The sequence below is a fragment of the Cinclus cinclus genome, chromosome 9, assembly GCF_963662255.1.
Source record: "Cinclus cinclus chromosome 9, bCinCin1.1, whole genome shotgun sequence".
NCBI classification, from domain to species: Eukaryota; Metazoa; Chordata; class Aves; order Passeriformes; family Cinclidae; genus Cinclus; species Cinclus cinclus.
In genome coordinates, this window is record NC_085054.1 from 27,749,024 (window position 1) to 27,776,538 (window position 27,515).

The 27,515-nt window shown below is 45.8% G+C and overlaps 2 protein-coding genes across 4 annotated transcripts; both read right to left on the minus strand.

Annotated features, from left to right (window-relative positions):
• Positions 1-1,465: 1,465 nt before the first annotated feature.
• RBM43 (RNA binding motif protein 43) lies at positions 1,466-6,603 on the minus strand. The gene is made up of 4 exons (XM_062498288.1): positions 6,573-6,603; positions 4,434-4,632; positions 3,905-3,999; positions 1,466-3,824 (listed from the first exon to the last, which is right to left on the minus strand). The coding sequence occupies exons 1-4, from the start codon at positions 6,573-6,575 to the stop codon at positions 3,105-3,107; spliced, it is 1,017 nt and encodes a 338-aa protein (XP_062354272.1). The 5' UTR covers positions 6,576-6,603; the 3' UTR covers positions 1,466-3,104.
• Positions 6,604-7,621: 1,018 nt separating this feature from the next.
• Positions 7,622-17,827, minus strand: NMI (N-myc and STAT interactor). 3 transcript variants are annotated; one of them, XM_062498435.1, is made up of 12 exons: positions 17,736-17,827; positions 17,423-17,561; positions 16,462-16,512; positions 14,754-14,825; positions 14,212-14,310; positions 13,788-13,934; positions 12,754-12,852; positions 12,109-12,277; positions 11,506-11,612; positions 11,177-11,372; positions 10,470-10,576; positions 7,622-9,385 (listed from the first exon to the last, which is right to left on the minus strand). In XM_062498435.1, the coding sequence occupies exons 3-12, from the start codon at positions 16,504-16,506 to the stop codon at positions 9,164-9,166; spliced, it is 1,263 nt and encodes a 420-aa protein (XP_062354419.1). In that variant the 5' UTR covers positions 16,507-16,512; positions 17,423-17,561; positions 17,736-17,827; the 3' UTR covers positions 7,622-9,163. The 3 variants fall into 3 exon arrangements, with proteins under 3 accessions (XP_062354419.1, XP_062354418.1, XP_062354420.1); XM_062498434.1 differs by having other exon boundaries at positions 17,437-17,561; positions 17,736-17,821; XM_062498436.1 differs by lacking the exon at positions 14,754-14,825 and having other exon boundaries at positions 17,437-17,561; positions 17,736-17,821.
• Between the last annotated feature and the right edge of the window lie 9,688 nt (positions 17,828-27,515).

The window sequence follows — 27,515 nt, forward strand, 5'->3', positions numbered from 1 at the left end:
GCTGCAAAATCAGAGAGGTTTGGGGTGGAAAGAACCTTAAAGCTCCTCTCATCCCGTGCTCTTCCAGCTGGAAATTCCCTCCTGTCTCAGCACACCGGGTGTTCCCTGCTCACCTGGCCCCGTGTGGGGCCTCAGGGAGCTCACCTGGCACCAAGGATGAAATAGTGGAATGTCACACAGGGATAATATAATGGGATTCATCACAGCAAGGTTTAATTACACCATTTTTAATGAGGCATTAATCACTCGAGCCTTCTGCTCACCTCAGGCATCCACGATCCGAGCAGGACCTGATCCCAAGATCTGCAGGGAAAGGAGCTGAGCTCGAGGATGGAGCAGGACCCGATCCCAAAGATCTGCAGGGAAAGGAGCTGAGCTCGAGGATGGAGCAGGACCCGATCCCAAAGATCTGCAGGGAAAGGAGCTGAGCTCGAGGATGGAGCAGGACCCGATCCCAAAGATCTCCTCCCCCCGCAGCAGGGCCGGACCCCGGCGCACACTTTGGAATTGCGGCTCCAAAGCGTCTGGCTCCCTCTTGTGTTCCCGAGCTGCCGGCAGGAACAGGAGGATGGGACGAGGTCGGGCTGGTGGCACCGGCTCTGTCCCCGTGTCCAGCCCTAACAGGGACTTGTTTGGTTGGATTTATTGGAATATTCACGGCAATGACCAGATTGGAGGGGGTTTAGTTAAATATCCATTGTTTTCCATGGAATCTGCATGGTGAGGGAAAGAATGGGTTCCACTGGGGATGTTCTGGGTGTTTTTCCAGCACACGCTGGGCTGTCCAGGATCACAGATTTGTTCCTGTCATAGAAACCACGACCCCATTATCCATCCCAGGACCCCTGGATCCATCCCAGGACCCCTGGATGCATCCCAGAACCCCATTATCCATCCCAGGACCCCTGAATCCACCCCAGGACCCCATTATCCATCCCAGAACCCCATTATCCACCCCAGGACCCCTGAATCCACCCCAGGACCCCATGATCCACCCCAGAACCCCTGGATCCATCCCAGAACCCCTGGATCCATCCCAGAACCTCATTATCCATCCCAGAACCCCTGGATCCATCCCAGGACCCCCAGATCCACCCCAGAACCCGATGATCCATCCCAGAACCCCTGGATCCACCCCAGAACCCCCAGATCCATGCCAGGACCCCATGATCCATCCCAGGTGCCAAAGGTTTGGCATTCCCATCCAAACCCAACCTGGAAAAGCAGCCCTGGAGCACAACAGCTCCTCTTTCCCCACCCACCAGCCCCAGGTGCCTCTTTCCAAAGCACTCCACTAACAAAACAACCGAGGCAAAAGCTCTTTTTGTCTCCAGAAGTGACATCCTGGGAACGAGAGCAGCAGATGGGAGAGCCCCGGGAACAATGGGATAATGCTGAAGGGGTGCCAAGGACGTGGGGGCAAAGGGAATGTGCACAGGGAATGTGAAGAGGAGCTGAGCCAGGATTCCAAAAGAACATTTTATTCAGCTGTGGATTTCAAGGCTTTGAGGTTGTGACCGCAAATGGGGTCGGGTAAGAAGGAGTTGTTTGGCAGAAAACCAGACCTGAAGGACACCTCAAGTGCTGCTGCCAGCTGTGCTGGTGCCAAAAATGACTCCAAAACCACCCTGAGCCAGCAGCCAGCAGGCAGGGCTCACACAGCCACCAGTGCCACCAGCTTGCCAGTCCAGAAAGTAGGAAATACCAAAGCTCTGAATCAGGAAAAAAAAAATTAAAAAATAAAAAATAAAAAAACAAATAAGGCTCTTCAGAAAAATAAAGATGAGCTCAATGTGGACACTGGAAAACAGCATTAATTTAATTTCATTAAAGGATTATCCTTTGTAGAGGATTTTCTCTTTGACAAGGTTGAAAAACTTCCCATCTGTGTGGGGATGACCCCAAACAGCTCCAGAGTTTCCCATCCCTGAGACCCCTTGGAGAACCTGCAGAGGAGCACGGGGGAACTTAGAAAGGATGAAATCCCAAAATATTCAGCAAAGCACTTCAGCCCATCAGCTTGCTGCTGTGTCATTTGTAGTATCTGCTTTAGCTCCTTCCCCTGCCATCGTTGCAGTGGATAATCAGTCATGACAAGAAAACGCCTCGAGCATTTCCTGGGCTTCAGGTTTGGGCTTCCAACCAAAAACCTGGGATTTGGTTAAAACAACACAGACACCACATTTTGGACAACTCCTTTCTTTAATGGTATAAACCCCTAAAACTTTCCCTGCACATCAGCCAGAAGAGCTGGTGCTCTGGATGTTTTGAAAAATTATTCTAAACACACACATATCACAAAATAAAAGCTATTTTCTAATTATTCTTTTTTTTTAAATAAACCCTTTGTGCCCTTGTAATGGATATAGAAACAGGTTTGAATAAACAGAATCTGATCCCAAAGCCTGAATGCTCCCAAATTTTCCCATCAAATTTCTGGACACACTTTCACGTCTAAACAACGTGCTGTCAAGAGATGCTGCGGAGGCCTTTGCAGCTGGGGAAAAACAAAACAAAACAAAAAAAAATGTATTGTTCCTATGATAACAAACTTGTCCATTTCCTCCAGGGAAGAATTTTTTCTCAAGCCTGTCCATCCCACGTGCATTTTGCTGTGCCCAGCCCCAGCTCTCTTCCCTGTGCACCTGAAGGGGGAGAAGGTCCCCGTGCAGGTAAAGGTTCCCATTCCTGTCTGCTGTGGTCACCTCCTCACAGAACCTCACACACAACTTCCCTGCACTGTTTCCCACAAGGTTAACTCACCCAGCTAAAAAAAAAAAAAAATAATAAAAATAAATAAATAAAATCTCTTTTCTCATCATGTACTCCTTGACAACAAGTTGGGATGAGAACGCACTGAGGTATTAAAAAGGGAAATGTGTTTCTTCCTGGATAGAAGATGTTTTAATTCTTTGCTCCTTAAGCGCAGAGATCGTCGGTTTCATGTTCAGGCCTTAACTTGGTATTTGAGGGGTAAATAATCTCCCAAAAAAACGCATCTCGCGTGCGCTGCCAGCCTGTGAGCGGGACAAAGCGACACCCCGGAGCCACAGGGGCACGGGCACAGTCTGGCTGGGAAGAACAAACCACACGAGCACTCACTCCTACCTGGAGTGCTTCCTCACATCCTCTATGAACCCAAGAACATCTGCAGGAGTTCCTATAACGTCCACGTGGGTGTCGTGAGGAACGAGCAGCACCCCAGGGTAGTGGGGCTCCAGCCTCTCGCAGAGCTGCCTGTACCTGTGCTTCCCACCCCTGCCCTGCTCCTGGAAGCAGATCCTCTCCTTCCATAAAAGCTGCTGGAGCTCTGCGGAGCAATCCTCAATGGTCCTCTTGGCCCTTAACGCGGGGGCAGCACCGGAACCCCTGCCAGCACTCTCAATGCACACCGTGGTGATGTCACCCTCGGTGACACCAGAAATGACAACATCGTTGGCCTGGAATGCTTCGGGGTGGAAGCACCTCATGTAGTGATAGATATCCGTGTCCAGAACCAGCACGTGTTTATCCCTGTGTGCGTCCCGAGTGGAATTCCTCATCTCCAGGGCACCTCTGTGCTCCTGCGCCTTCCTCCTCAGTCTCTGATGGGATTTTCCCTCTCTTTTGTCCTCCTCTGAGAGGCATTTTGCCTTCAACAAGAGGAATTCTCTCAGCCCTGTGAGTGCTGGAAAGGATCCTTGCACAGAGATTCGCCCGTCAGCCTCCAAAGGTCCAAAATCCAAAGCCGGGCTCTGCTTTTTCATCTCTTCCACCAAATCCTCCAAAACAAAGCGATCTCTGAAAACAGCCATGCTGAGGGTGGATGTGACCCAGAGGAAGGCCTGGAATCGTGAGGTGGAGAAGTTAAGGAGTGGTTAATTAAGGCACTAAGCATAACGAGGTGAACTGGGGAGGAGCTCACCTGCTGGCAGTAGCGGGTCACGGTCAGGGGGTAGAGCCTGGGCAGCCTCTTGTCCTGCAGGAGATGCTGATCCTTCTCCAGAACACTCTCCACAACTAAAAACAAACCCAGATCCACTTTCTGAGTCACCTCCAGCCTGCTGGAACCCTTCACATACCCACACACATGCAGGCCACTTGATACCCTCGCCTAATATTTTATGTATTACTCCAAATTGCTCAGAGAGACACGAGCCCGTCTCCTCGGCACATTAATTGGCAGAGATTCATTCCCCAGAGCCTGACTACAGAAATAATATCTTATTCATGGCATAAATTTGTTCCTGCAAAACAAACACAGCGTTCTGCATGACGAGTGAGTCATTACCTCAACGAGCAGAAATAAAATCCTGAAACTTGGCCTGATTACCAGAGAGCCTTCAGCCTCCCAGTTCTGTAAAATCCCAATTTAAAATCATCTGGCTCGGGATCAACATTCTGGGGCTAATTCTTTGGGGGATGGCTGTGTTTTAATAGAGGAACTGAAATACCTTCTGGATCCTCAAAGGTTATGTAGGCAACTCCTTTATTCCGTGTGGGATACGTGACCTCTTCCACATCCCCGCCGTTATTCCGGGACTTTTGGAAGTGGATGGTGAGGATGTCAGCCATGACATCATCCTGCAGGAGGCCAGCTGGGACACCAGCAATGACAATTGTCCTCGTGGATCTGGCAGCTTGGCCCGTGGCCTGTGCAGAGATGGTACACGGTAAATGCCGCAGGGACAGCCCAGATTCTCGTTCCCTTTCCCTTTTAGGGGTTAATTAATCCTGCTCAGTCACATCTCAGGCACCTGCATTGCTGTGCCCTAGAAAAATGGCTTTAAGTGCCATTTAAACCCTCTCAGTAGCTTCTTAAAGAGCACTAAAGTTTCTCTACTGGAAGGTCCCACGGATAACGTGGTTTTCTCTGATTCCAATACTCAAAATTAGAAGAGAATGAAAAATTGTAACTGCACGTGGTGCTCAGCAAGGATTCCTTGCAGAGTGGAAGGGGCAGATTCCTCGCTAAATTCAGGAGGGCTGGGATCTTGGGCTGTGCTCTGCCTCAGCTCTCCCCATTTATTACATGGATAATCTTGTAAAATTGGGAAAACATCATCCCAGGCAGAGCAGAGCATGGAACAACCAACCACACACAGGATTTCCAGCAGAGCCAAACCCCCAGGAGCAAACACAAACCCCATCCCAAACAGGATTTGCATCCACATCTTGCCAGGAAGAGCAGATTTTCCTTCCATTCCTATTACACGGACATAAACAATAACATTTCACTGGGAATATCAGGGCAAAATCCCTGCAAACTGTGGAGCACTGACTAAATCTGTAACAGCTCACTGACTTTTTGGAAGAAAGGAGATAAATTTGGTTTGTCTGCACGGCAGCGTTTGTGGGAATGAGCTGTCAGTGAATGGACTTGAGGTCACACACTCCTTCTTTAAACGGAATTCTTTCATCTGAATTTAATCTGAATTCTTTAAACTTCCCTTGAGTTTTTTTTTTTTGGTTTTTTTTGGTGGTTTGTTTGGGTTTTTTTCTGGGCCTGGGCTGCCTAAAACATGATTCCAGCTCCAGCACTGCAGAGGGAGTGCAGTCTGTCCAAAATCCTGGGGACCACCACGGCTCCACAAACAAACCCAGCGAGAGGCTCCGCAACCTCCCTTTCATCCCCCACCAAATTCCCGAGAGCCAGGAGCTTTTAATTAACGACAGGAGCCAATTATGCCGGCGGTGTGAGAGCAAGTGGCCGCTGTAAGGAGGCAGCACGCAGGGAATACAAACAGGGAGCTTCCAAGGATGCAGGCGGGATTTTCTCACGCCTGGCACAGCCGGAGCTCGGCTCAGCTGCCAGACATCCCTCACACCTTCCCAGCTGGTGTTTGGGAGCAACACTCGGGACTGCCAGGGGGGTTAGGGGGGGAAAAAAAACCCCAGAACACACGGTGTGTGCTGAATCACTGCTGAGAGACGGGTCTGTGCAGAGCAGCTGCTGCCTGGGGATGGGATGGGATGGGATCACTGGGATGGGATGGGATGGGATGGGATGGGATGGGATGGGATGGGATGGGATGGGATGGGATGGGATGGGATGGGATGGGATGGGATGGGATGGGATGGGATGGGATCACTGGGATGGGATGGGATGGGATCACTGGGATGGGATGGGATGGGATCACTGGGATGGGATGGAGGAATGGGGGGAGGGGAAGGGAAGGGAAGGGAAGGATGGGGAAGCAGCTCTGGTGACAGCGGGGTCTGCTGTGGCTTCTTGGCAAATCCCATACTGTGCCATCTTAAATCCCACCCAGTGCCATCCCTGCCATGGCAGGGACACCTCCCACTGTCCCAGGGTGCTCCAAACCCTGCTCCAGCCTGACCTTGGACACTTCCACGGATCCAGGGGCAGCCACAGCTTCTCTGAGAATTCCAGCCCAGCCCCTCCCCACCCTCTCAGCCAGGAATTCCTTCCCAATATTCCAACCAAATCTCCCCTTTGCCAGTGGGAAGCCATTCCCTGTGTCCTGTCTTTCCATCCCTTTTCCCCAGTCCCTCTCCAGCTCCCTTTCCACCCTTTTCCAGAGCATTTCCCCCACCTCCTCCCAGCCCTGCCCCCGAGCCCCGGCACTTGCCATGATCGCTGCTCCAAGGGACGGGATTCTACCGGAACGGGATCCCACCGGGAAGGGATCCTACAGGGACGGGACCCCACCGGGAAGGGATCCTACAGGGACGGGGATCCCACCGGGAAGGGATCCTACTGGAACGGGATCCCACCGGGAAGGGATCCTGCTGGAACGGGATCCCACCGGGAAGGGATCCTACAGGGACGGGGATCCCACCGGGAAGGGATCCTACTGGAACGGGACCCCACCGGGAAGGGATCCTACTGGAACGGGATCCCACCGGGAAGGGATCCTGCTGGAACGGGCCCGGAGCGAGCGGGCCCGGCCGGGAAACGAAAGCGAAAGCGGCGGGGAAGAGGCGGATCCTCCCTTCCCCTCCCTTCCCCTCCCCTCCAGCCCCTCCGGGACACGGCGCGCCCGGAGCGCCCCGCCCGCCTGGAATTGCGGGGCTGGGAACGGGAACAGAGAGCTGGGACACGCGGGGACAGGGACGGGGACATCACATGCATGGAGAGGGACACATGTGGACTGGGACACACAGGGACCTGCAGGGACAGGGACACGCATGGAGAGGGACATGCATGGACTGGGACACACACAGGGACACACACATGGACAGGGATACACACGGACAGGAACACACACGGACAGGGACACACACATGGACAGGGACACACATGGACAGGGACACACGCAGGGATGGGGACTCTCACAGCCAGGGCACACTTCCAGGGGCCCAGGAGCTGCTCTGGACACCCAGTGCCAGCCCCTGCCCACCCTCCCAGGCAGGAATTCCTTCCCAAGATCCCACCTGGCCAGGGACACCCCCAGGACACCCCAAAGGCTGTGCTCCCGTGGAGCCCCGTGCTCGGGTGAGAGTTGCAGTGGGAAATGTCCCTGGGTGTCATTTGGGTGTTAAAAAACCTCCCAGCCCAAGGGAAAGTCACCCCAGAGGGGAGGGAAAAGGATATTGACTTTTATAGAAACAGCACTGATGCTTTATTCTTATTTTTCACCATTAAAACCAGTCTCTGGCCTTTAAAGCACCACTGCTGCTTTAAAATTTAACAATCATCACAAGCCACAATTCATCAAAAGCAAGACATTTACAGACATTGTCTTTAAAATGTAAAAAATCTGATTTATTTTCTGAGCTTTAAAACCTGCAGCTTCTTACTACTCCTTATGAGAATTTTACGCTTTTTCCTTTTTAAGGATTTACTTCTCAATATTTATCAGTGAGATGCAGTTGAAATTCATGACACTTTTCTGGTTTTGTTTCCCCTTTTTAAGGTGCTTTGTCTTATCAAGTTTTTAGAGTGCAGAAATGCACAATCTCCATAAATTCTTCAGCACTATTCTGTTTGAAGTTAATTATTATTTTGCAATGGTCAGGTAATCAATCCCTGCCTTTGCATGCCCTAAACAGTGAGAGGTGCTGCAGCCCCATGTATTTCACTCCACAGCAAATTCAAAATAATCTGTGGTGTCTGCAGCCTTTTAATTTTCCATATTCAACTTTCATCCATTGCCAATTAACAGTTTGTCTGGAATAATTAACAGTTTGTCTGCAATAATAATCCCTGGGGTATTTTTGCAGTGCTCTTCTCAGTGCACTCTCCTTTCCCTGCATATCAAGATGTCAAATACCCTGAAAACAAATTATTTTCAATGCCAGGCTTATGTTAGTTTGGAATTAAGATTTTTGGGGCCAAAACCATTTCAGCCCCCAAGGGTGGCAAAAGTGCAAAGTGAGAGGATGATTTGTTTTCCAAGGATGACAGCAGAAAAGGAAAAACATTTCTCCTTGGAAAATAACTCTCTCCAAGAAAACCAAATCCCTCAGGGCTGTCCCCCCAGCACTGTTACAAAACCAGATCGATCCTTGGCTGCAATAAATTAAAACAACCAAAATCATGAACAAAAACGTGACAAAATTTAAATCACAAATATTAAAACTAAATGATAAAGCAGACTATGAACAGGCAGAAGCTCAACAGCTAAAGGCAGCAAATGCCAGGGCATTTCTTACCTGCAATTTCTTGGTTTTGCAGCCCCCGTTTTCTATTTTAATTCTATCACTAATTTGATAAAATTATCTTTTATTAAATTACTGGATAAAATTACATGGTTTATTGTTGTTTTTTGGGGGTTTTTTTTGTAATTTATGAAATTACAGGATTCTTTCATGTATTTGAGTGCTGGTGGTGCTCAGCAACCTCAACAGGACCAGAGCTGTGTGAGAGCCACCTTCTGAAGCTCTGGCACTTCAACAAAGCAGGACTGGGAGGAGGCTTGGATTGGGATTAAATATGGGATTTTTTTATCCAGGATGTAAGAAACAATCCACCCATCCCACTCTGGAGTATCTTAAAATCAGCAAGGTATACAATATGCAAAGTTGCAGAAAACCTGAGATTGTATTCCAGGGGCTGCTGAAGGCTTGGTCTGTGCCTTTAATCTGCAGGGAGTTTTGCTGACTTCCTATGCACATTAGAGAAATATCAGAAAGGCAGGGATTCCTCTTTTACAGGATCAATCCCAGAACGTTAAGACACATCTACATCAATTCCTCTGAGAAACAAAACCCCAGAACTTCACGTGCTCCGTGGGATTTCTGAGGTGGCATTCCCAGTATCCTCCTCAAAACAAACATAGGCTGCTCCTTTGGAGTTGTATTTGATTTTCTCTATCTCCCCCCCACCGTTGCTCGGCTTTTGGAAGTGAATTTCAATCATGTCCTGCACACTTTCTTCATCCTCTTCCACCTCTGGGATTCCTCTCAGCAGAATTGTCTTCTTGGAAACCCTGCAGTATGGCTGGGGAGGGAAGAACAAAGCTGATTCACACAGCAGCTGTGAACTCAAAAGGACCTGGGAGAGAGAGGGGTGAAATTCCTCCCCTGGGTGCGGCTGGGATCTTTGGATAGGGGAAATTTCCCTGGAAAGAGCAGCAGTTCTGGATTCACACCACAGTGAAGGGTCTGGAGGGAGCAGCTGAGGATATTTGGGCACTTGGAAGGAGAGTGAGGGGAGACTCATCCCATTCTGGAGCTTCTTCCTGAGGGACAGCTCCGAGCTCTGGGGGCAGAGGAACAACAACTGGAGCTGGGTCACGGAATTTGAGGTTGGATTTCAGGGAAAGGTTCTTCCGCCAGAGGGTGCTGGGGCTCCCCAGGGAATGGTGACATTCCCAGAGCTCCAGGAGTGTTTGGACACCCCCACCATGCCCAGGGTGGGATTTTGGGGTGTGTGTGCAGGGCCAGCAGCTGGATCCGTGATCCCGTGGGTCCCTTCCAGCTCGGGGGATTCTGTGATTCCATGATTGTGAGCCCACACTTCCACTGGGGTGTCCTGCATTCCTTAATGCAGCCACCCTCTGGATTTGGGGATCTCTGATGGCTCCAGACAGCAGCACCCCATAAAATCCTCCCCACACCTGCTGGGTGCCTCAGTTGCAAAGGTTTAATTACACACACCGTAGGGAGCTGATCACTTTGCACTCATTAACAGCTGGAGGGAGAACACCATGAGCTCTGTGTGACACGGTCACTGCTTGGGCTGAATGAAGGAGTGACATCAAGGAAGGAATGAGCAAATGTTGCATTCTGGGGCTCTGGGATCTCACAGAGCTTTGTGATTGGGAGAATTTTGTGCTTAAGCTCCTTCCCAAAGAGCCCAGCACAGGCACGTGGGGAGTAATTCCTGAGAAAATTCCATCAAGGAATTACAGCCTTAGTTAAAACTAAGTTCCAGCTTCCACACTGCAGCCCAAGAGCTCAGCAGGCAGTTTCACACTCACACCCCCTGTCAAATCCACACGAAAGGACTCGGGAGTGAAAATTCTGCCAATTCTCCTCTTTCTCATTCATCTATTAAATCAACCTGGAGTCGATTCCTTTACCTGAAACTTCCTCAAGTGAACATCAAAATTCGGGGAGACAGAAAGGTTGAAGCACCCTCCCTCTGCACAGAAGGGGTATTTAGTACATCCCACAAAGCTCCTGCTTGCTGTAAGAGAATAAGAAAGAAAAACAAACCAAAACCAGTTAATTATTTAATATCATTTAACCAGTATTTTATAAACATTTCAAGACTCATCTGTCTGGATGTAGCAGCTGATGTGGGTTGGCACACTTGTAGATTCTTAACGTGCACTCTGCAAAAAGTTTATCTGGCACTTCCAAAAAAAAAACAAAAAAAAAAACAAAAACCAAACCAATCAAAATCATTAAATGCCCACAAAAGCTCTGAAATAAATCTAAAGCAGCTGCTCTAACTGGAGGTGGCTCCACTGGAATTCCATCCAGCTGGGCAACAGGAATGTCTGTCCAACTTCACTGATGTGCAACAGCAGCTAAAATCAAACACATTTTCCTGATTTTCTGTTTGCAGTATGAGTGTCTGGAAAAAAAAAAAAAACCCAAACCACTTTTTTTTTTTAAAAAACTTCTGAAAGAAAACTCACCAGTTGTGAGCTTTTTCATTTTTTAAATGAAAAACTGATTTATTTACCCACATCTCTGAGGGAGCCAGGAACCCCCAATGGGAATAGAACCCAGGATGGACAATCTGGCCTGAACTGGGATGAGAAAATATTCCAGACTCTACCTCCAGGTCTGAGGAATGTGATGACAGCTGTCCCAGCCCCCTTGTTGTAGGTGACATTTTCTATTTCTCCTCCTCCTGCTGCCTGCTTGGTTTTGTAGAAATGCAGCTCAAGTTTGTCTCTCATCCAATCTTTAGGAATGGGAAGCTCAGGGATTTCTGAAACGTTGATCTTCTTTCCAGAGACAGTGACATGGAGCTAAAAATATCAAATTTTTGTGCACTTTGTGACTGAAAACACTGGGGGAAAAAAAAACAGAAAAACAAAAAAACAACAACCTAAAGCTTTTAAAGAACTCCTATTTTTGGAGTTGCATGTTTCAGTGGTTTACCTCAAACTGGAATCCTGTGTCAAGTTCAAAAGGCTTCACTGACACATTTGCTGTTCTGTTGTCCAGGTTCACACAGTGCTTGCTCATCTTTGTCAGTCTCTGGGCAACTGAGGGAAATCAGAGATGAAAAGCTTTGTTTAATCATTGTAAACCCCAAATTATTCTTTAAAAAAAATCTGCTTTTGCATCAGTAAAGGAGAAATAAATAATAATTAGGTAAGCAGATCCCAAGCATCCGTGTCTATTTCTATAAAATCTCTGTGGTTTTATGTAGGCCAAATAATAGAATAACAAAATATTTCATCAACTTTAATAATATAATAATATATGATGATAAAAATAAACATTATTGAAATAATATACAATACACATTGCAAATACATTATTAATTATACATATAAAAATAGAGTTTGAGTGGGAATAATAAAAATTTTAAGCTGTCAAAAGATGCTTTTATTGTGGAAAATATTAACACAAGATTTTTTCCCATTCCATTCAAAATATCCCTGGGGGGGGAAAAAAAACCAAAAAAAAAACCCACAGGTGAAATGCAGGTGAAATGCATCAGAGACATTAATTTTATAATTAAAATGCACTTCCTACCTTCTTCATCTTCAAAGGTCAGCAGTGCCTGGTTCTGGTTGAGTCTGAAGGGGATTTTTGTGGCTGCCCCAAAAACACAGTGGGTGTCCAGATCCATACCTGCCCCAGCATCCTTCATCTCCTCCAGGTGAGTGAACTTCAGTTTCATTTCTGCCACCTTCTTTTGAATCTCCAGTTTTAGAATTGACACAGCAAAAAGAAAACTTGAAAACTACCGATGCTCTGAACAGTTTTTATTCCATTTCCTTACAATTAATAAATGCTTGTTTTCATTCCTCTCTTGCTTTCAGTACCTCTTGGATTTATTTCCGTATCCTCTGCCTGCTTCAAGTTGTCTTGCCAGGGAAAATAAGAAACTTTCAGGTTTATTTTATATTGAAATTAGTAGAGGTTCAAGTGCAAGTGGCCCCAACAGCCTAAGAGGGACAAATTCACTGGGGAGGCTCAGGTTTCCCAGAGCAGCTGTGGCTGCCCCTGGATCCCTGGAAGTGTTCCAGGCCAGCCTGGACAGGGTTTGGAGCAGCCTGGGATGGTGGGAGGTGTCCCTGGGCTTGGAATGAGATGGGATGTAAGGTCACTTCCAACTCTGAAAATAAAAATCTACCCTCCTGAAAGACAAGTTTCCAAATATTTCACCTCCATTACCTGATTATCCTGGGAACTGTATTCTTTCAGGTCTTCCTTGAGCTTTGCAATCCCGTTTTTCAGCTCAGTGTTTTCCTGGTTTAGCACAAAGAGTTCCCGCTAGAGGCCAAAAATACAAAATGCAGAATTAAGCACTTTTATTAAAGACAGAAATGTATTTCAGCAAAATCTGGGCACTTTCTGCCATGCTGCTGTTGCTGCTGCTGCTCTTCCCTCTTCGTGTTCTTCTCCTTCCTCCTGCCTTCTCTGTAATTTCTCCACAGCAATGAATCCTGCTTGGACACAAAGCTCTGTACCCAAATCCAGGATTTCCTGGACAGGGAATGTGACAGGATGTGGCTCCTGTAAAATCAGCAAGCACTGGAGACACTTGCACTACTTCCCATCAGCTCAAGGCCAAAGCCTCATGGTGATCATGACCCTTTCTGGGTAAAAATCCAAACTTTTATCATTAAACAACCAAAATCAGCTTTCAGGAAAATCTCTCACCAGCCTGAATGTGTTTAAGGTGTTAATCATATTTGAGTAGCTTGAAGCTGTAATTTCTAATCAGTGATTTGCCAAAGCTCACTGAAATCACCTCCCTGGCAGCCTGTGGAACCTTCTGCTGTTACTGCACAGTAACAGGAATTTTTATATGGAATACTGAGGGAATGAACCAAGCAGCTCTACAAGTAAAAACTCTCTTCAATCAGGGCCTGGCTCTCACCCAGCTCATTGGCATTGAAGAAATTCTGATGCTTTGGGTGCTGTGACCTCCCATGGAACAGGGAGCTGCCCAAGCAATGGAATCACCTGAGACCCATCTGTAGGGGAGAATCTTGGAAGGGGAAGATTGGTTTTGTCATGTTTCATCCCAAAATAAATTCCATTTACTGCACCGTCTCTTTGCCTGCCAGCAAAAAACTAAAGCAGCAAAAAAAAAAAAAAAAAAAAGTGTGGAACACACACTGGCAAAGCCACTAAAACTGGGAATATTCCTCCCATTTTTCCTAATGCACCACCCCTCCAGACAGCAGCAGCTTTCTCCATACCTCAAAGCTGATCATTCTGTCCCTGTGCTGCTTCTCTTGCTCCTTCAGCTCTGTCAGCTGCTTCTCTGCCCTGTCACACTCTTTATCAGCAGTTAATTTGGAGGTAAGAAGTTCAACCTTTGTATTTTCAGCTTCTTCGACTCTTTTCTGGAGAGTGAAAAGGGGAAGATTTTATATTTTTAAAAAATATTTATTTCTACAGGGATGAACAAAACCTTGAGTAAGCCCTTTGTATTTATTAATTTTTAACACTGGGTAAATATTAAATTTACAAGAGTGGGATGAACACAAGCACAAAGCACTGAAGAACAGAACAAATTAAAGATGTTATAAATGTGATGGATCTGAGCTGGTTTTTAGAAGGATGCACTAATATTTCTCTTTTAGCAAATTTCCATGATGCCATGTGCTTTACACAACTTGCCTTCCACATCTTCAGCTCTTCCTTGAGTTTTTCCATCTCTTCCTTGAGTTTCTCCATCTCTTCCTGGGATGTCCCAGGTGGATCTGTGGGTACCATACTCTGCAGAGAGAACAGGAACACATTGCTTTTCTCCTTTGTTGGGGAAAAACTGAGACACCCCAGATAAATTTTAAAAATTTAAACAATTAAAAAGTTTAAACAGAAGATTTAGAACACCATTCACTTAGGTCAAATCACTGAATTATTTTAATGGCTGGACAGGACAAAAATCCACAAAGAATTAGAATTACTGGCCAGCTGTTATTATTTTCTGATTATCCAACTGCTAAAATCCACAGGTTAATATTTAGCTAAATAATAAATTGGTTTTTATGGGTCTGGATCTTCAAAGAGCCAACATCAGTTGTTGGATGCTGTAAAGCTGTTTATTGCAGGAATACATCAGTCTCAAAGGCAAGAATTCAGAGGATTAAAAAATATGGTAAAAGCTAAAACCCAAAAACTTTCTGGCATAGAGTCCCTAGCAGAAGCAGCTCTCCCACCTTTTCTTTCAATCCTTCTCTTTTTTCTTCTTTTCTTCTTTTTCTTGCTTCTTTTTTCTTTCTTTTCTTACTCTAATACAGGGGATTTTATTCAGAAATCATCCCATCAGCTAAAAACACGACTCTAAAACATTCTTCCTGCACCTAGCAGAGCTCAGTTCTAAAGTACTGAAGCAGTGGCAGACCGTACACATAATTTACACACACAGCTCTACCTATTCATGCAAATGGTTTTATCTGTTTTATCTAGAAGTACAGGCAAAGTTCTGCTATGCTTTCTTTGTGTCTGGAGCTAAATGACTGACATTTAGGCTTTAGGGCTTTTTACTCTCTTAAGGCACTTCAAGTGTATTCTTCAAAACTAAACTCACACTTGTACATCATGTGTGTGTGGCTTAATATATTTTAATTTCTCTGAGGGCTTTAATTCAGTCCCTGCATTCTTTTTTTCTCTCTGATGGACTCACAGAGGCTTCTATTTGATACACCCAAACAATTCATTTAGGTCAAATAACTGAATTATTTTAATGGCTGGACACGACAAAAATCCACAAAAATCAATTATTGGCCAGCAATTATTATTTGGTAATTATCCAACTGCTAAAATCCTCAGGTTAATATTTAGCTAAATAATAAATCAAGTTGTCTCCGTGTTCTGCCACACAGAACGAAGCCCCTCAAACCCACTCTGTGCTTTCTCAGCAGATCCTCCAGGAGGTGTCAGCACAAAAAAAAAAAAAAAAAAAAAAAAAAAAAAAAAAAAAAAAGTAAAAATGGGATTTTGATCTTCCAGGCTCGGGGAGACTGGATAAAAAAGGAAATAACAAGGAAGGTGATGAAAGAACCATTTCAGAATTGAAATTCAGGGCAGAAGTTCACATGGGCAGGGAAACTACAAAGCCCAAGGAGAGAGAAAAATCTCTGTTATGTTCTGTTTCTATGGCTGTAGGGAAAAAAAATTAAATCCAAAGAGATCTGCTGAAATATTCCCTCCCTTTTCACTCAAGATTACATAAAGCCTGAATGGGAACCATGAATTCAGGCATGGAAGAGTTCTATCTACTAAATTAGATAATGCATGGAAAAGATCTGAATTAGATGATCAAGTTCTCTTGGAAATGCTGGGTATTTCCTAAAAATAATAAAATAGAAAGTATTTCTTCCAGTTTCAGATTAAGCAGCAGGGAAATACCCATCTGTGTCTCAGTTAAAATGAGAAAAATATTCCTTCACTCTAGGGATTGAGTGCAGGGAATAAAAAGGATGCACGTGCCAACAGCTGGAAGATAATGAGAAAAAGGATGCCTGTTTTTTGCTAAAAAAAATGGTTTCACATGACAGTTTCCATTCTGAAAGAAGGAAAACAAAATGACCAAGAAAACACAATGAACGTCAGGGAAAGTCCCATCCAAACCCACGTGCACTGCTGGAGCTGAATGCCAGGAAAAGGGAAAGTCCCCTGAAATCCTCCACAAAAACAGATGAGCAGGAGAGGCAGGACAGAAAGTTCTGAGAGCATCTATACTGCACAATTTTGAGGATGGGATTCTCCCCAGGGAAACAGGAGGTGGAAATGAGGAATGTCCCAAGTATTAAAGGGTGGAAGAAAGTGAGGCAAGCAGGAGCAGTGATAACACAAAACTTCAGTCAGAGATACAAAAGCAAAACAGAGGTTTTAGTCCTGGGCAGCACATCAGGAAATACTTACAAAACCATTGTCTTGTAGGGATAACGGGGGGCTTGTAACATCCATGGAAACCTGAGGGAACAGGGGAAAAAAATGACAACACAGTGTGTATTGTTTGGGGATTTCTTATGCAACAGAGTATCAGGAATACCAGAAGCTGTGCTGAGCTGAAAGAATTTTTCACCATGAATGGATGATTTCATAGGCAAAAGTGACAGATATTGGGTACCTGAAGCCTCATTCCTTACTAGGAAATAAAAGCCAGAGACAGATGTGAGGAATTCTGCAGTGCACAGCTCAACGTTGCTGTTCTGGTAGTTCTGTATTTCCCTTTATGACACTTTTGAGCTGTCACACACATGGGAACAGCCCTTGTGTTCCTGGAGAAAAAGGGAGCTCAGAGCCCCTTCCAGAGCCTGAAGGAGAGAGACTGGAGAGGGATTTGGGAGAAAGGGACGGAGGCACAGGACACAGGGAATGGCTTCACACTGGGAAAAAGGAGATTTGGGTGGGATATTGGGAATTGGGAATTCCTGGCTGGAATGGAATTCCCAGAGAAGCTGTGGCTGCTCCTGGATCCCTGGGAGTGTCCAAAGCCAGGTTGGAGCAGCCTGGGATGGTGGAAGGTTGATTTAACCCTGGCTGACAGTGGGATGAGATTTAACCCTTCCAACTCAAACCACGCTGGGATTCTACAAAACAAGACAAATGGAAACACTTTCCCACAGCACATCATTTAAAATTTGGAATCTGTTGCCACAACACTTTGTGGGCGCGGATAAAAAGGAACTTGGGGAAGTTCCCGGGCCAGGAGGAGATGCCAAGGTGCAGAGGCTCCCAAGTCAACGTGTGGCTGCCAGGGAAACTTTGATCCCGGAAGATTTAGGCTGGATATTCCACAGGTCAGACACCGTCTGACCACGAGATCCCAGCAGGAGCAGCCCAAATTCCCGAGTCATCCGAGCAGTTCTGCCCCTCTCACCTGGGAATCCTCACCTTGATTCTGACCCGACAGCGCCGAACCTGTTTCACTGACAGGTTTAAAAGTGAGCTTCTGGATCCCGCTTTCTGCTTTGGATCGAGCAGCCAAAGTTCAGAGACTTCTGTACAGTTTCCTGGGGCTAAAAAAAAAAAACAAAAAAAAAACAAAACAAAAAAAAAAAAAAAACAAAAAAAAAAACAAAACCAAAACACCACCAAGAAGGGAAGCGAGAGCATAAATGAACAACAGCTTCCCTTGGTTTATCCGCGACTCCGCCGCCGCGGAGGACCCGAGGGGCTCCCTCAGCGCTCACCTCCCGATGGACACGGCCGGGCACGGGCTGGGGGCACAACCCGGGGCTGCAGCAGCTCCAGGCGGCTCCTCACGAACCTCCCGAGCCCTCCCCGCTCCTCCTTTCGCTTTCGTTTCCCGGCCGCGGACGAGGGAGGAACCGGAGCCCGGCCAGCCCCTCACACACCCGGGCAGGCGCCGGGGTAAGCGGGGTCGTGTCGCTGCGCCCTTGGGGTGTGAGGGAGCGGCCCTGCTGCCCCTCAGCCGAGCCCTGTTGAGGCTCACGGGCACAAATGTGGAGGAAAAGGGGAAACCTCGTGAGGAGGAGGCGAGCGGAGAGCTGGGAAAGGGGCGCTGGGGCAGCGCCCTCAGGGCGGCCGTGAGGGCGGCCATGGCCTCAGCTGCTCGCCCGGCCCGTCCGTGACATCGAATTTACTGAAATAAACTTAGGGCACTCTGCTGAATTCGTTTGTGTGTTTATTTACTTGTGATTCTCTGGGATTATGCGTTGTATTGTAAGGGATATGGTTCCTTTCTGTGAGAAAAAAGCCATCGCCTCACGGCGGAGGCGATGCTCAGCCGTCCCGGCTGGGCCCACGCGTGAAATCAAATTTACTGACAAAAACTTGGGGTGCTCCGCTGAATTTGTGTGTTTATTTACTTTGTGTGTTCATTTACTTGTGATTCTCTGGGATTACGTGTTGTATTCTAAGGGATACGGTTTCTTGTTTCCTTATGTGGAAAAAAGCCTTGGCCTCACGGGGGAGCCGCTGCTCGCCCGGCCCGGCTGGTCCTGTCTGTGACATCAAATTTACTAACATAAACTTGGGGCGCTCTGCTGAATTTGTTTGTTTATTCACTTGTAATTCTCTGGTATTATGTGTTGTATTATAAGGGATATGGTTTATTTCTGTGGGAAAAAGCCATCACCTCACGGTGGAGCCACTGCTCAGCCGTCCTGGCTGGGCCTGTCTGTGACATCAAGTGCCACAAATTTATTTGTTTGTGTGTTTATTTACTTCTAATTTTCAGAGATTACATGTTGTATTCTAAGGGATATGGTTTCTTGTTTCCTTAAGTGGAAAAAAGCCTTGGCCTCAAGGTGGAGCTGCTGCTCGCCCGGCCCAGCTGGGCCCATCTGTGACATCAAGTGACACAAACTTATTTGTTTGTGTGTTTATTCACTTTGTTTGTGTGTTTATTTACTTGTAATTCTCTGGGATTATGTGTTGTATTCTAAGGAATATGGTTTCCTTCTGTGGTGGAGTGTATCAAATAGAAACCTCTCTGAGTCCATCAGAGAGAACAAAAGAATGCAGGGACTGAATTAAAGCCCTTAGAGAAATTAAAATATATTAAGCCACACACACATGATGTAGAAGTGTGAGTTTAGTTTTGAAGAATACACCTGAAGTGCCTTAAGAGAGTAAAAAGCCCTAAAGCCTAAATGTCAGTCATTTAGCTCCAGACACAAAGAAAACATAGCAGAACTTTGCCTGTACTTCTAGATAAAACAGATAAAACCATTTGCATGAATAGGTAGAGCTGTGTGTGTAAATTATGTGTACGGTCTGCCACTGCTTCAGCACTTTAGAACTGAGCTCTGCTAGGTGCAGGAAGAATGTTTTAGAGTCGTGTTTTTAGCTGATGGGATGATTTCTGAATAAAATCCCCTGCACTGGGGTGAGAGAGAAAGGAGAAGGAAAAGAAGCAAAAAGTGTTGTGGACAGAAAGAGCCCTTGTGGATGGAGATGCCACATTCTAAGAAATTAGTGAATAGAATTCTGGAGAACCGAGTGTCAGCTTGTCATCAACACATGACCTCTGAGGTTTCTGGGAAAAATAAACCCACTTTGATTTCAGTGGTGATCATTTTGAGGAACAGAAAGCGCTGGCTTCTCATCCAAGGGAGGGGAAAAGGCTGGAGAGAGACTGGGGACAAGGGATGGAGGGACAGGACACAGGGAATGGCTTCCCACTGGGAAAAAGGAGATTTGGGTGGGATATTGGGAATTCCTGGCTGGGATGGAATTCCCAGAGAAGCTGTGGCTGCTTCTGGATCCATGAGAGTGTCCAAGACCTGGTTGGAGGAGCCTGGGATAGTGGAAGATGCCCCTGCCCATGGCAGGGGTTGGACTGGGACCTTTAAATCCCTTCCAATCCAAACCATTCCATGATTCCACATAGATAACTAAAGGAAAGAGTCCATATCCTAGACTAAGAAGAAAAATGAATTATATTACTTTCAGGTTTCCTTTCAAAGCAAGCTGACGGATCTTTTAGCGCTCCCCTCAAAATTGCAAACAGACTTGTACTCATTGGCCGAAGGATTTTACATGGGTTGCAGTCAAACAGCGCTGACTGTTTCAAGGAATTAATCCTCAAAAATTCAAAAAATGCCACAGAGCTGGGGAAAGTGTAAAGGCTGACTTTGTCACTTAGCAGATGTGGGCTCCCTTTTGGAGAGAAAGCAGACAGAGCTGGATAACGACGGAGCTCTGTGGTGGAATTGGTTGGGCTCTGTGAGCACGCTCGAGGAGCTCTGTGCTGGAGCAGCCAGATGAAAGGTTTCAGAATTTTTGTTTTCACTGGCTCCACAAAGGGAATCTTGGGTTGCCCCCTGCTTGGATAGTGATCACTTCATGCCACTGAATTCAGTGGGAGCTTTACCCACGGCATGATTGTTAAGGCAGCTTCAAAAGTCCTTATCTGTTTTTCCAGATAAGTGGGTGAAACTCTGACCCTGCCTTTGAGGGTTTATTATTATTATTTTTGTTATTATTTTCTGCCTTGACAATGGCAAACAGTGTTTACTATTGCTTTATAAACACAAAGTTGGTTACTAATGAGTAAAAGGGAGAGGTTTGCTGGAGTAGCCAGGGAGGAGGAGGTGGTTCTGGTATGACCTAAGTCCCACAGATTTTCAGATTCAAATGTCAGAGTGGTGGGCTGCTCTCCAGTGACCGTGGTCATGTTGGGATCTGAAGGAGCTTTATTTCCCCGAGCTCCAGGGAGCGAGCAACGTCAGCCTGGTTACACGGCCAGCTCTGGGATTTGAGCTGAACAATGTGTTTGTGCTTGTTTGGTAAAGGGAATTGATTGGAGATGCTGACCTGGGCCAAGTTCCTTAACTTGGAAATGGGGTTGACTTGGAGTTGATGTCTTAGTGGATTTCTGGGTGTTGTGGATTTCTGGTGTTAACTACATGTGAAGCAGAGTAAAGGGAAAAGCATGGATTTCATAACTCTGAGGAGTTTAGCTGAAGGGGAAAATCCAGGAGTAAAATACAGCATGGAGTACAAAAAGCTTCACAACTCTCTGAGCTGCCTGCATTGATTCCAGAATTGCTCTTTATGGGCCTGAAAAAAACTCTGGACAAGCCCAGGAAGGTGAACTGGAAACACGAAAAGAAAATCACGATAGGAGTCGTACAACAGGAAATACTCTGATGAAGCTGGAGGGAGTTTCTCAGCCATAAGATTCCTTTTGTTGGTACAAAAACTGTTCGGCCATAGCTCAGTTAAGAATCTCGTGGCATTAACCTTCAGAGGGAGAAAAATTGGATTCTTTTAAAGTTTAGACAGATTCAAAGAAGGAAGTGAATGGAAATTAAATGCCTGGGAATTAGTGGTGTCTTCCCTGCTCATTTCCAGGATTTCCAGAGTCTGGAAAATGGGCCGTGGTTGTGTAGTTTACCAATACCTGGCGAAAAGGAAATCAATTTCCAGGTTTTTCCTGAAGGAGCTGCACGTTATCACACATGCAGGACACAGTCATGGTGACTGCTGTACCACCTCCCATCCTCAGGAATCCCTACTGAACTGAATTACTGAGGAAAAAACCCTGCATGCCTCGGGCAAACAAAGAAATCTTTCTGTCCTCGCTGCCGTGCCAATATTGAGTATTGAGGAGCGGATTGGGTTCTCACATTTATTGTTTTCTCAGGATCTCTGAGTGATAACTTAGGCTTCCAAAAGCAGCATGAAAATCCATCAGGATAAGAGTTCTGGATCTCACTGCTGAGGCACCAAAATCCGGAGTTTTCAGTGCTTGATGCCAGCAAGGCTCCACGAACGCGTGGATCCCTCAAGAAGTTTCCTAACCTTCAATTCCCTAGTTCTCCTGAGTGTTCATGCAGCCAGTGCAGGCTGGGGAATGAACCAGCTTCAAAATTAACCCAGAATTAAAGCTGGGTTTAGCTGGCTCTTTTCTCCACTCCAGCTCATCCTGGGCCACGCCAGCGGGGTGATGTGCTGCAGGGTCAGCTCAGCGAGGGTGAAGGATAAATCAGTTCAGGGTGACATGGCTCCAGTCTCCTCTGATGAGGAAAAGGTTCCAGGTCATGTTTAACATTGTAGGCAGCACAAACCCAATCCTTTTTTTTAACCTTCTTTTTTTTTTTTTTTTTTTTTTTTTTTTCCCAGCAAGGCAAAGGAGGAAGATAGACCTGACAAGGAGCATCCGACACCCTGTTTAGATGTCAAATACCTGCCTCACAGAAATGTGCAATTACCCTCCCAACACAAGCAGAAGGATGAAATTAATGTTTTCTATCAATCTCTGTTGTTCCCAGGAAGGATTCTGAAACGTGTCCAGCAGGAATTTGGGATGTTCCAGCTTTCCTGGGCTGTGTGTCCTGGGAAGCAGCACTATGAGGCAATGCCCTGGGCTAGGAATTAATCCCAGCACGGCTGCTGAAAGCAAGAATGCAGAAGGAATCATCTGAGATGCACATTGGCAGGCCTGAATCCCACTCCTGTTCTTTGGAAAATCACTGCGTGTTAATGAAATGATGAAATTAAACTCATTGCAAACGGCACCAGAGGTGTTGCTGGGGGGGGGGTGGGATCGGTGGTTTCTTGAGGCAGAGCAAATTCCAAGTGCAGCCCAGGGAAAGCAGGAGAGCAGGTGTGGAGGTGTGCCTGACAAAAATATTATTCTGTGGGACACAGGGAATGGCTTCCCACTGGGAAAGGGGAGATTTGGATGGGAGATTGGGAAGGAATTCCTGGCTGGGAGGGTGGGGAAGGGCTGGGCTGGAATTCCCAGAGCAGCTGTGGCTGCCCCTGGATCCCTGGAAGTGTCCAAGGCCAGGCTGGACGGGATTTGGAGCACTCTGGGACAGTGGGAGGTGTCCCTGCCACCATGGTCTTTAATGTCCCTTCCAACCCAAACCAGCCTGGAATTCCATGATCCTATTAACAAAAGAAAAAGAAAAAAAAAACAAAACCCAACACCTTTTCTCTTTCTTTCCAAACTTTGTAATCAACAGGATTTCTGAAAGAAGATAACTCTGAATGGAAACTACTGAGATAATTGTTGGTAATATATAAATAAGTGCTTTGGTCTCTAGAAATGATATTTTGAAAGCAATTGTGACATTCCACACCCCTCCCCCCTTTTTTTTTCTTGATTCCCCAGAATTATCTGATACAATCCATTATTGAAAGACATCCTTACTGAGGGTCAAGCCAAGAGAAAGTCTTAAATAGAAAGCCATGGTGCAGATGAGATGAATTAAAAAGTGAATACGTGCAAGTTAGAACATGGGAATTGCCCATGCAGATATTTCCAGGAAGGAGAGTAATCCCAACGTTCTAGAGCTTTGGCATTGGCACATTCCAGGAAAAACTCGTGAGTGGGGAGGAGAGGTCATTTCTGAGGAGCTGTTAATGGGACCGGGCCGCTGGGGTTGGTTCATTAACACCCCCGCTTTAATTCACCCCACTCCCCGATCCTGCCACACCCTGGGATCTCAGCCCGACATCCCAGACCTCATCTCCCAGTCCCCAGCGCCGACTGGGAGCACTGGCTGGGAGGGGAAGCTGCCGGGTTCAGGGAGTGCAGCTTGCCAGGGTTTGCAGAGGGGAGCCGGCCGTGCGCAGCCCTGCTGGGGAGGATTTCGCAGCCTTGGGCTGCCGGGGGAAGCCGGGGATTGATGGAGCCGTGACTCCTTCTCCCGGGGCACTCCCGCTCCCTTCTGCACCGGACTCCTCCGCAGACCGGCCCTGCCGGGGAACTACAGCAGCTTCCCGGGGCTGTGTTCCTTTTCCTCTGCTCCTTTCCAGTTTTCATTTCCTTTTGTCTTTTAACCTTCCTTTTCCTTTTGCCTTTACCTTTTCCTTTTTTCCTTTCTATTTTCCTTTCCCTTCTCCTTTTCCTCTCTTTTACATTTTCTTCTTTTCCTTCTCCTTTCCATTTTTCGTTTCCTTTTTCTTTTAATCTTCCTTTTCCTTTTGCCTTTACCTTTCTCTTTTCCTTTCCCTTTTCCCTTTTCCTTCTCCTTTTTATTTTCCTCTTTTCGTTTCCCTTTCCATTTTTCATTTTCCTTTTTCTTTTAATATTCCTTTTAACTTTTTCTTTCCCTTTTTCCCTTTCTCCTTTCCTTTCCCTTTCCCTTCTCCTTTCGCTTATCTTCCTTTTCCTTTACCTTCCCCCTTTCTCTTTTCCTTTCCCTTTTCCCTTCTTATCTTCCTTTCCCTTTTTTCCTTTCTCTTTCCCCTTTTCCCTTTTCTCCTTTCCCTTTTAAATTTTTTCCCTTTTTTCCCCCCAAATAACCCAGAGCTGAATTGTTTTGGATGCATTCATATTTCAATTTCTGCCTTCACTCTTGTACCTAAAGCACCTTCTGAGGATAAAGACCCAAAACCTCTCAGCCCAGCTCATTTCCAACTCCTAAAAACTGTTCAGTTTTTACAGGATTTCTTTAAACTCTGTTTTTGATGATTTATTAATTCTGGCTGAAGTTACTTTGCTATGTCCAGCTCTAAAAGAAGTGGCTCCTAAACCTTAATTTTCTGGTTTAAATCTGACAAGTTTCACGTTAATTCAACATGAAATATCTACTCTGATGTTGCTCGCAGCCTTAAAATTCACAGAATGAATTTGTGGTTTTATTATTTAATAATAATAATAAACACAAAACTGAGTAGTTTTTTTGGTTGGAGAAAACTTTTTTTAAAATTAGGTAAAAAGCAGTTATGGAAAGAAGGAAAATATATTGAATTCCTCAGGAATTACCTTTCCCAGGATGAGTGTGCTGGCAGGAAGAGTCAAAGCCTCGGATATTCCACAGTCAATTTTGGTAAATTTGTATCACCAGCTTTTGGGGGAAGATTATTCATTCTTCTTTCATCACCCCACTTTAAATTCGGGCTATTGGTTTATTTAACAGGATGCAGCTGTTACTATTGAGGGATGAGAGAGAAGTTTCTGGGATGACACTGCCAGCTTTGAAAATCTGCTCCAGTTGGGCTGGGATTCCTGGAAGAGACCTGGATCTCATCACAGTCCACACATGTTCCACCAGGATGGAAGCACAAATGTGAAGAAGGAAAAAACAAAATTAGGAAAACTGGAATTAAACAGCATGAAACAGAAACAAGCCTAATTTTCATTAGGTCAAACATCGTGGCAGTGATACCAAGAAAAACTTTGGTTATCAGTTTTTTTCTAAGGCTGCTAATTTGAATATTTTGAGGTCATGGAATCATGGAAAGGCTTGGGTTGGAAGGGACCTTAAAGATCCTGTTGTTCCAAGGTCCTGAATTCAGGCTGAAGTTCCATCCTCCTTTTGCAAATCCCAATTTGTCACTGGAATCAGCCACACTGGGTTTGTGACAGTGCAAAGTTTCCCTAAAACTGTAAACTCGTGGGTATCCATATTTAAATGTGGGAATTCTACCCCACTAGGGCACTTTGGTGCTCTTCAAAAACTCCTCTCACAGAGAAAAAAAATCTTCCTCACTTATTTTGTGAGAGCTGCAAGAATCCTTGTTTTACCTTTTCATCTTCAAATGGCAAGAAATGTAATTTTCCATTTCTTCTCACTCTGATATTTTTTTTCCACAGTGCCTGGAGTGGTGTTTAATAATATTTACTGTTGGGCAAGATAAATATCAGAGGACTATTAATCAATTCTATTCTAAATAGCAGGGAATTGCTGTTTTCCATTCACATGCTGCTGAAGCCTCAGAATGACTGGGAATGTTTTAGAGCAATTAGCTGGGTTATTTTGATCAGTTTTGGACACTTTGGATGTGGTGTTGATTTAAAAGGACTCGAGTTCATGGATGTATTTGTGCAATGGAATTAATCTCACTGGAGAGGACTTTGGAATTGTTATTTAGGAGTGAAGTGTTCTCAAGATGGCAGATTACAGGCAGAGCATGAAAAATAAAGACAAATTAATACTATAAAAATCAAATGTCACAATCTGCCAAGAGTGGGAACAAAGCAAAGGGGAATTTTAATAAATGTGTAAAGAGGGGGTTGAGGCCGCAGTCGTGTAAAAATGATTTTAATGGAGTGATGTTACCATGGGATAGGATATTCCATTTTATTTTATAATCAGGAAGATTAGAGGGAAAATAGACTTTGAACAAGAAGCCAAGGAAGGAGGATTCCAACTCCATAAAAACCCCACGCATGCCAGGATCCTCTGGGAAGGAGACAATGGCTCACAGACACAGGAAATAAATATCTGAACCACTGGATGATTAGAGGATGAAAGCTTGAGTTACCCACAGCAAATAATTTACTCAGCATTTACATCAGGCTGGAAAGTTGGGATTGCCTCCTTTGGAAGCCCAGACGTCCAGCAGGTCATTCCTTAGGGAAGATGCTGCTTGGGACCACCTAGAGGAGAAGTTCCAAGCATCATTTCAGAAGAAGATGGGATAATCCAGACTTTATAAACCCATTTCCAGCCAAGTTGTGCAAGCGGGAATTTCCAGGATTAGGAGGCGATGCCAGGAGCATGCGTTGGCACCGGGCTGGATGCTGCAATCCTGGAATTCCGTGGGTGAGGCCGTGGCAGAGACAGCAGCTGGCTTCTCCCGAGCCCCCAGGATGGGAACTGTGCCCATGGATATAAGGAAATCCACAGCCCAGCCCTTCACAGACGTTGGGAAACGGGCGACAGAGATCTCACACATCACACTAACAATAAATAAATTAACAGTACCAAAAAAAAGAATCTGATAAAATCTTGAGTCATTAGGAAAAGACAGAAAGTTCATTTCCTCAGGAGCTGGAGCAGACAGCGGGAGGGAGGAGAGAAAATCCCTGGGCAGGGGAGGAAATGAGTGTTGCAGACATTTTAGAAATTACTGGTGAGGCTAATCCCAGTGTGTTATCGCAAATCCATCTCTCTGGAATTCAGGAGGAATTCAGCCTCTAACTGCAAAGCAGATGGATTTGGTGCTTGGTTTCCATGAAGCCTTCTCTGACCAAGGACAGATTTCACCACCACCAGATCAGTGTCCAGGGTGATGAGGTAGAATTTGGGTTATCCTTATGGAAGACCCAAGGATTCAAGTACAAACACTTGGAATATCACACGAAATGAGGAATGAAGGAACCTGGTGATGATCTCCTGGAGGACCAGGGCACGGCACAGGGAAGGGTTTGCCCAAAACTGTGAATATTCTTTTAAATATTCTTTTAAATGAGAGTTGCAGGCATTGAGGAACATCTTCAGCAATTCCTGCTGGAACTAATCCCAGTGTGTTATCACAAATCCATCTCTCTCTGGAATTCGGGTGGAATTCAGCCTCAAACTGCAAAGCAGATAAATTTGGTGCTTGGTTTCCATGAAGCCTTGTCTGACCAAGATTCCACCACCAGATTCCAAGGTGATGAGGTAAAATTTGGGATATCCCTGTGCAGGATCCCTGGATTCAGCTACAAACTTTTGGAATACCACACCAAGTGAGGAATGAAGGAACCTGGTGATGATCTGGAAGACCAGGGCACGGCACAGGGAAAGGTTTGTCCTCAAAATCATCTTTTTCCAGACCCA

Excerpts from the sequence above, each read along its gene's own strand:
- RBM43 (XM_062498288.1), bottom strand. Across the intron at positions 4,000-4,433 it reads AACCTTTGAGGATCCAGAAG|TTGTGGAGAGTGTTCTGGAG; the intron begins GTATTTCAGTTC and ends GTTTGTTTTTAG. Across the intron at positions 3,825-3,904 it reads TGACCCGCTACTGCCAGCAG|GCCTTCCTCTGGGTCACATC; the intron begins GTGAGCTCCTCC and ends TCACGATTCCAG.
- NMI (XM_062498435.1), bottom strand. The coding sequence starts at position 16,506 with ATGGATGTTACAAGCCCCCCGTTATCCCTACAAGACAATGGTTTT. Across the intron at positions 14,311-14,753 it reads GAGAAGGATTGAAAGAAAAG|AGTATGGTACCCACAGATCC; the intron begins GTGGGAGAGCTG and ends TTCTCTCTGCAG. Across the intron at positions 13,935-14,211 it reads AAGAGCTGAAGATGTGGAAG|AAAAGAGTCGAAGAAGCTGA; the intron begins GCAAGTTGTGTA and ends TTCACTCTCCAG.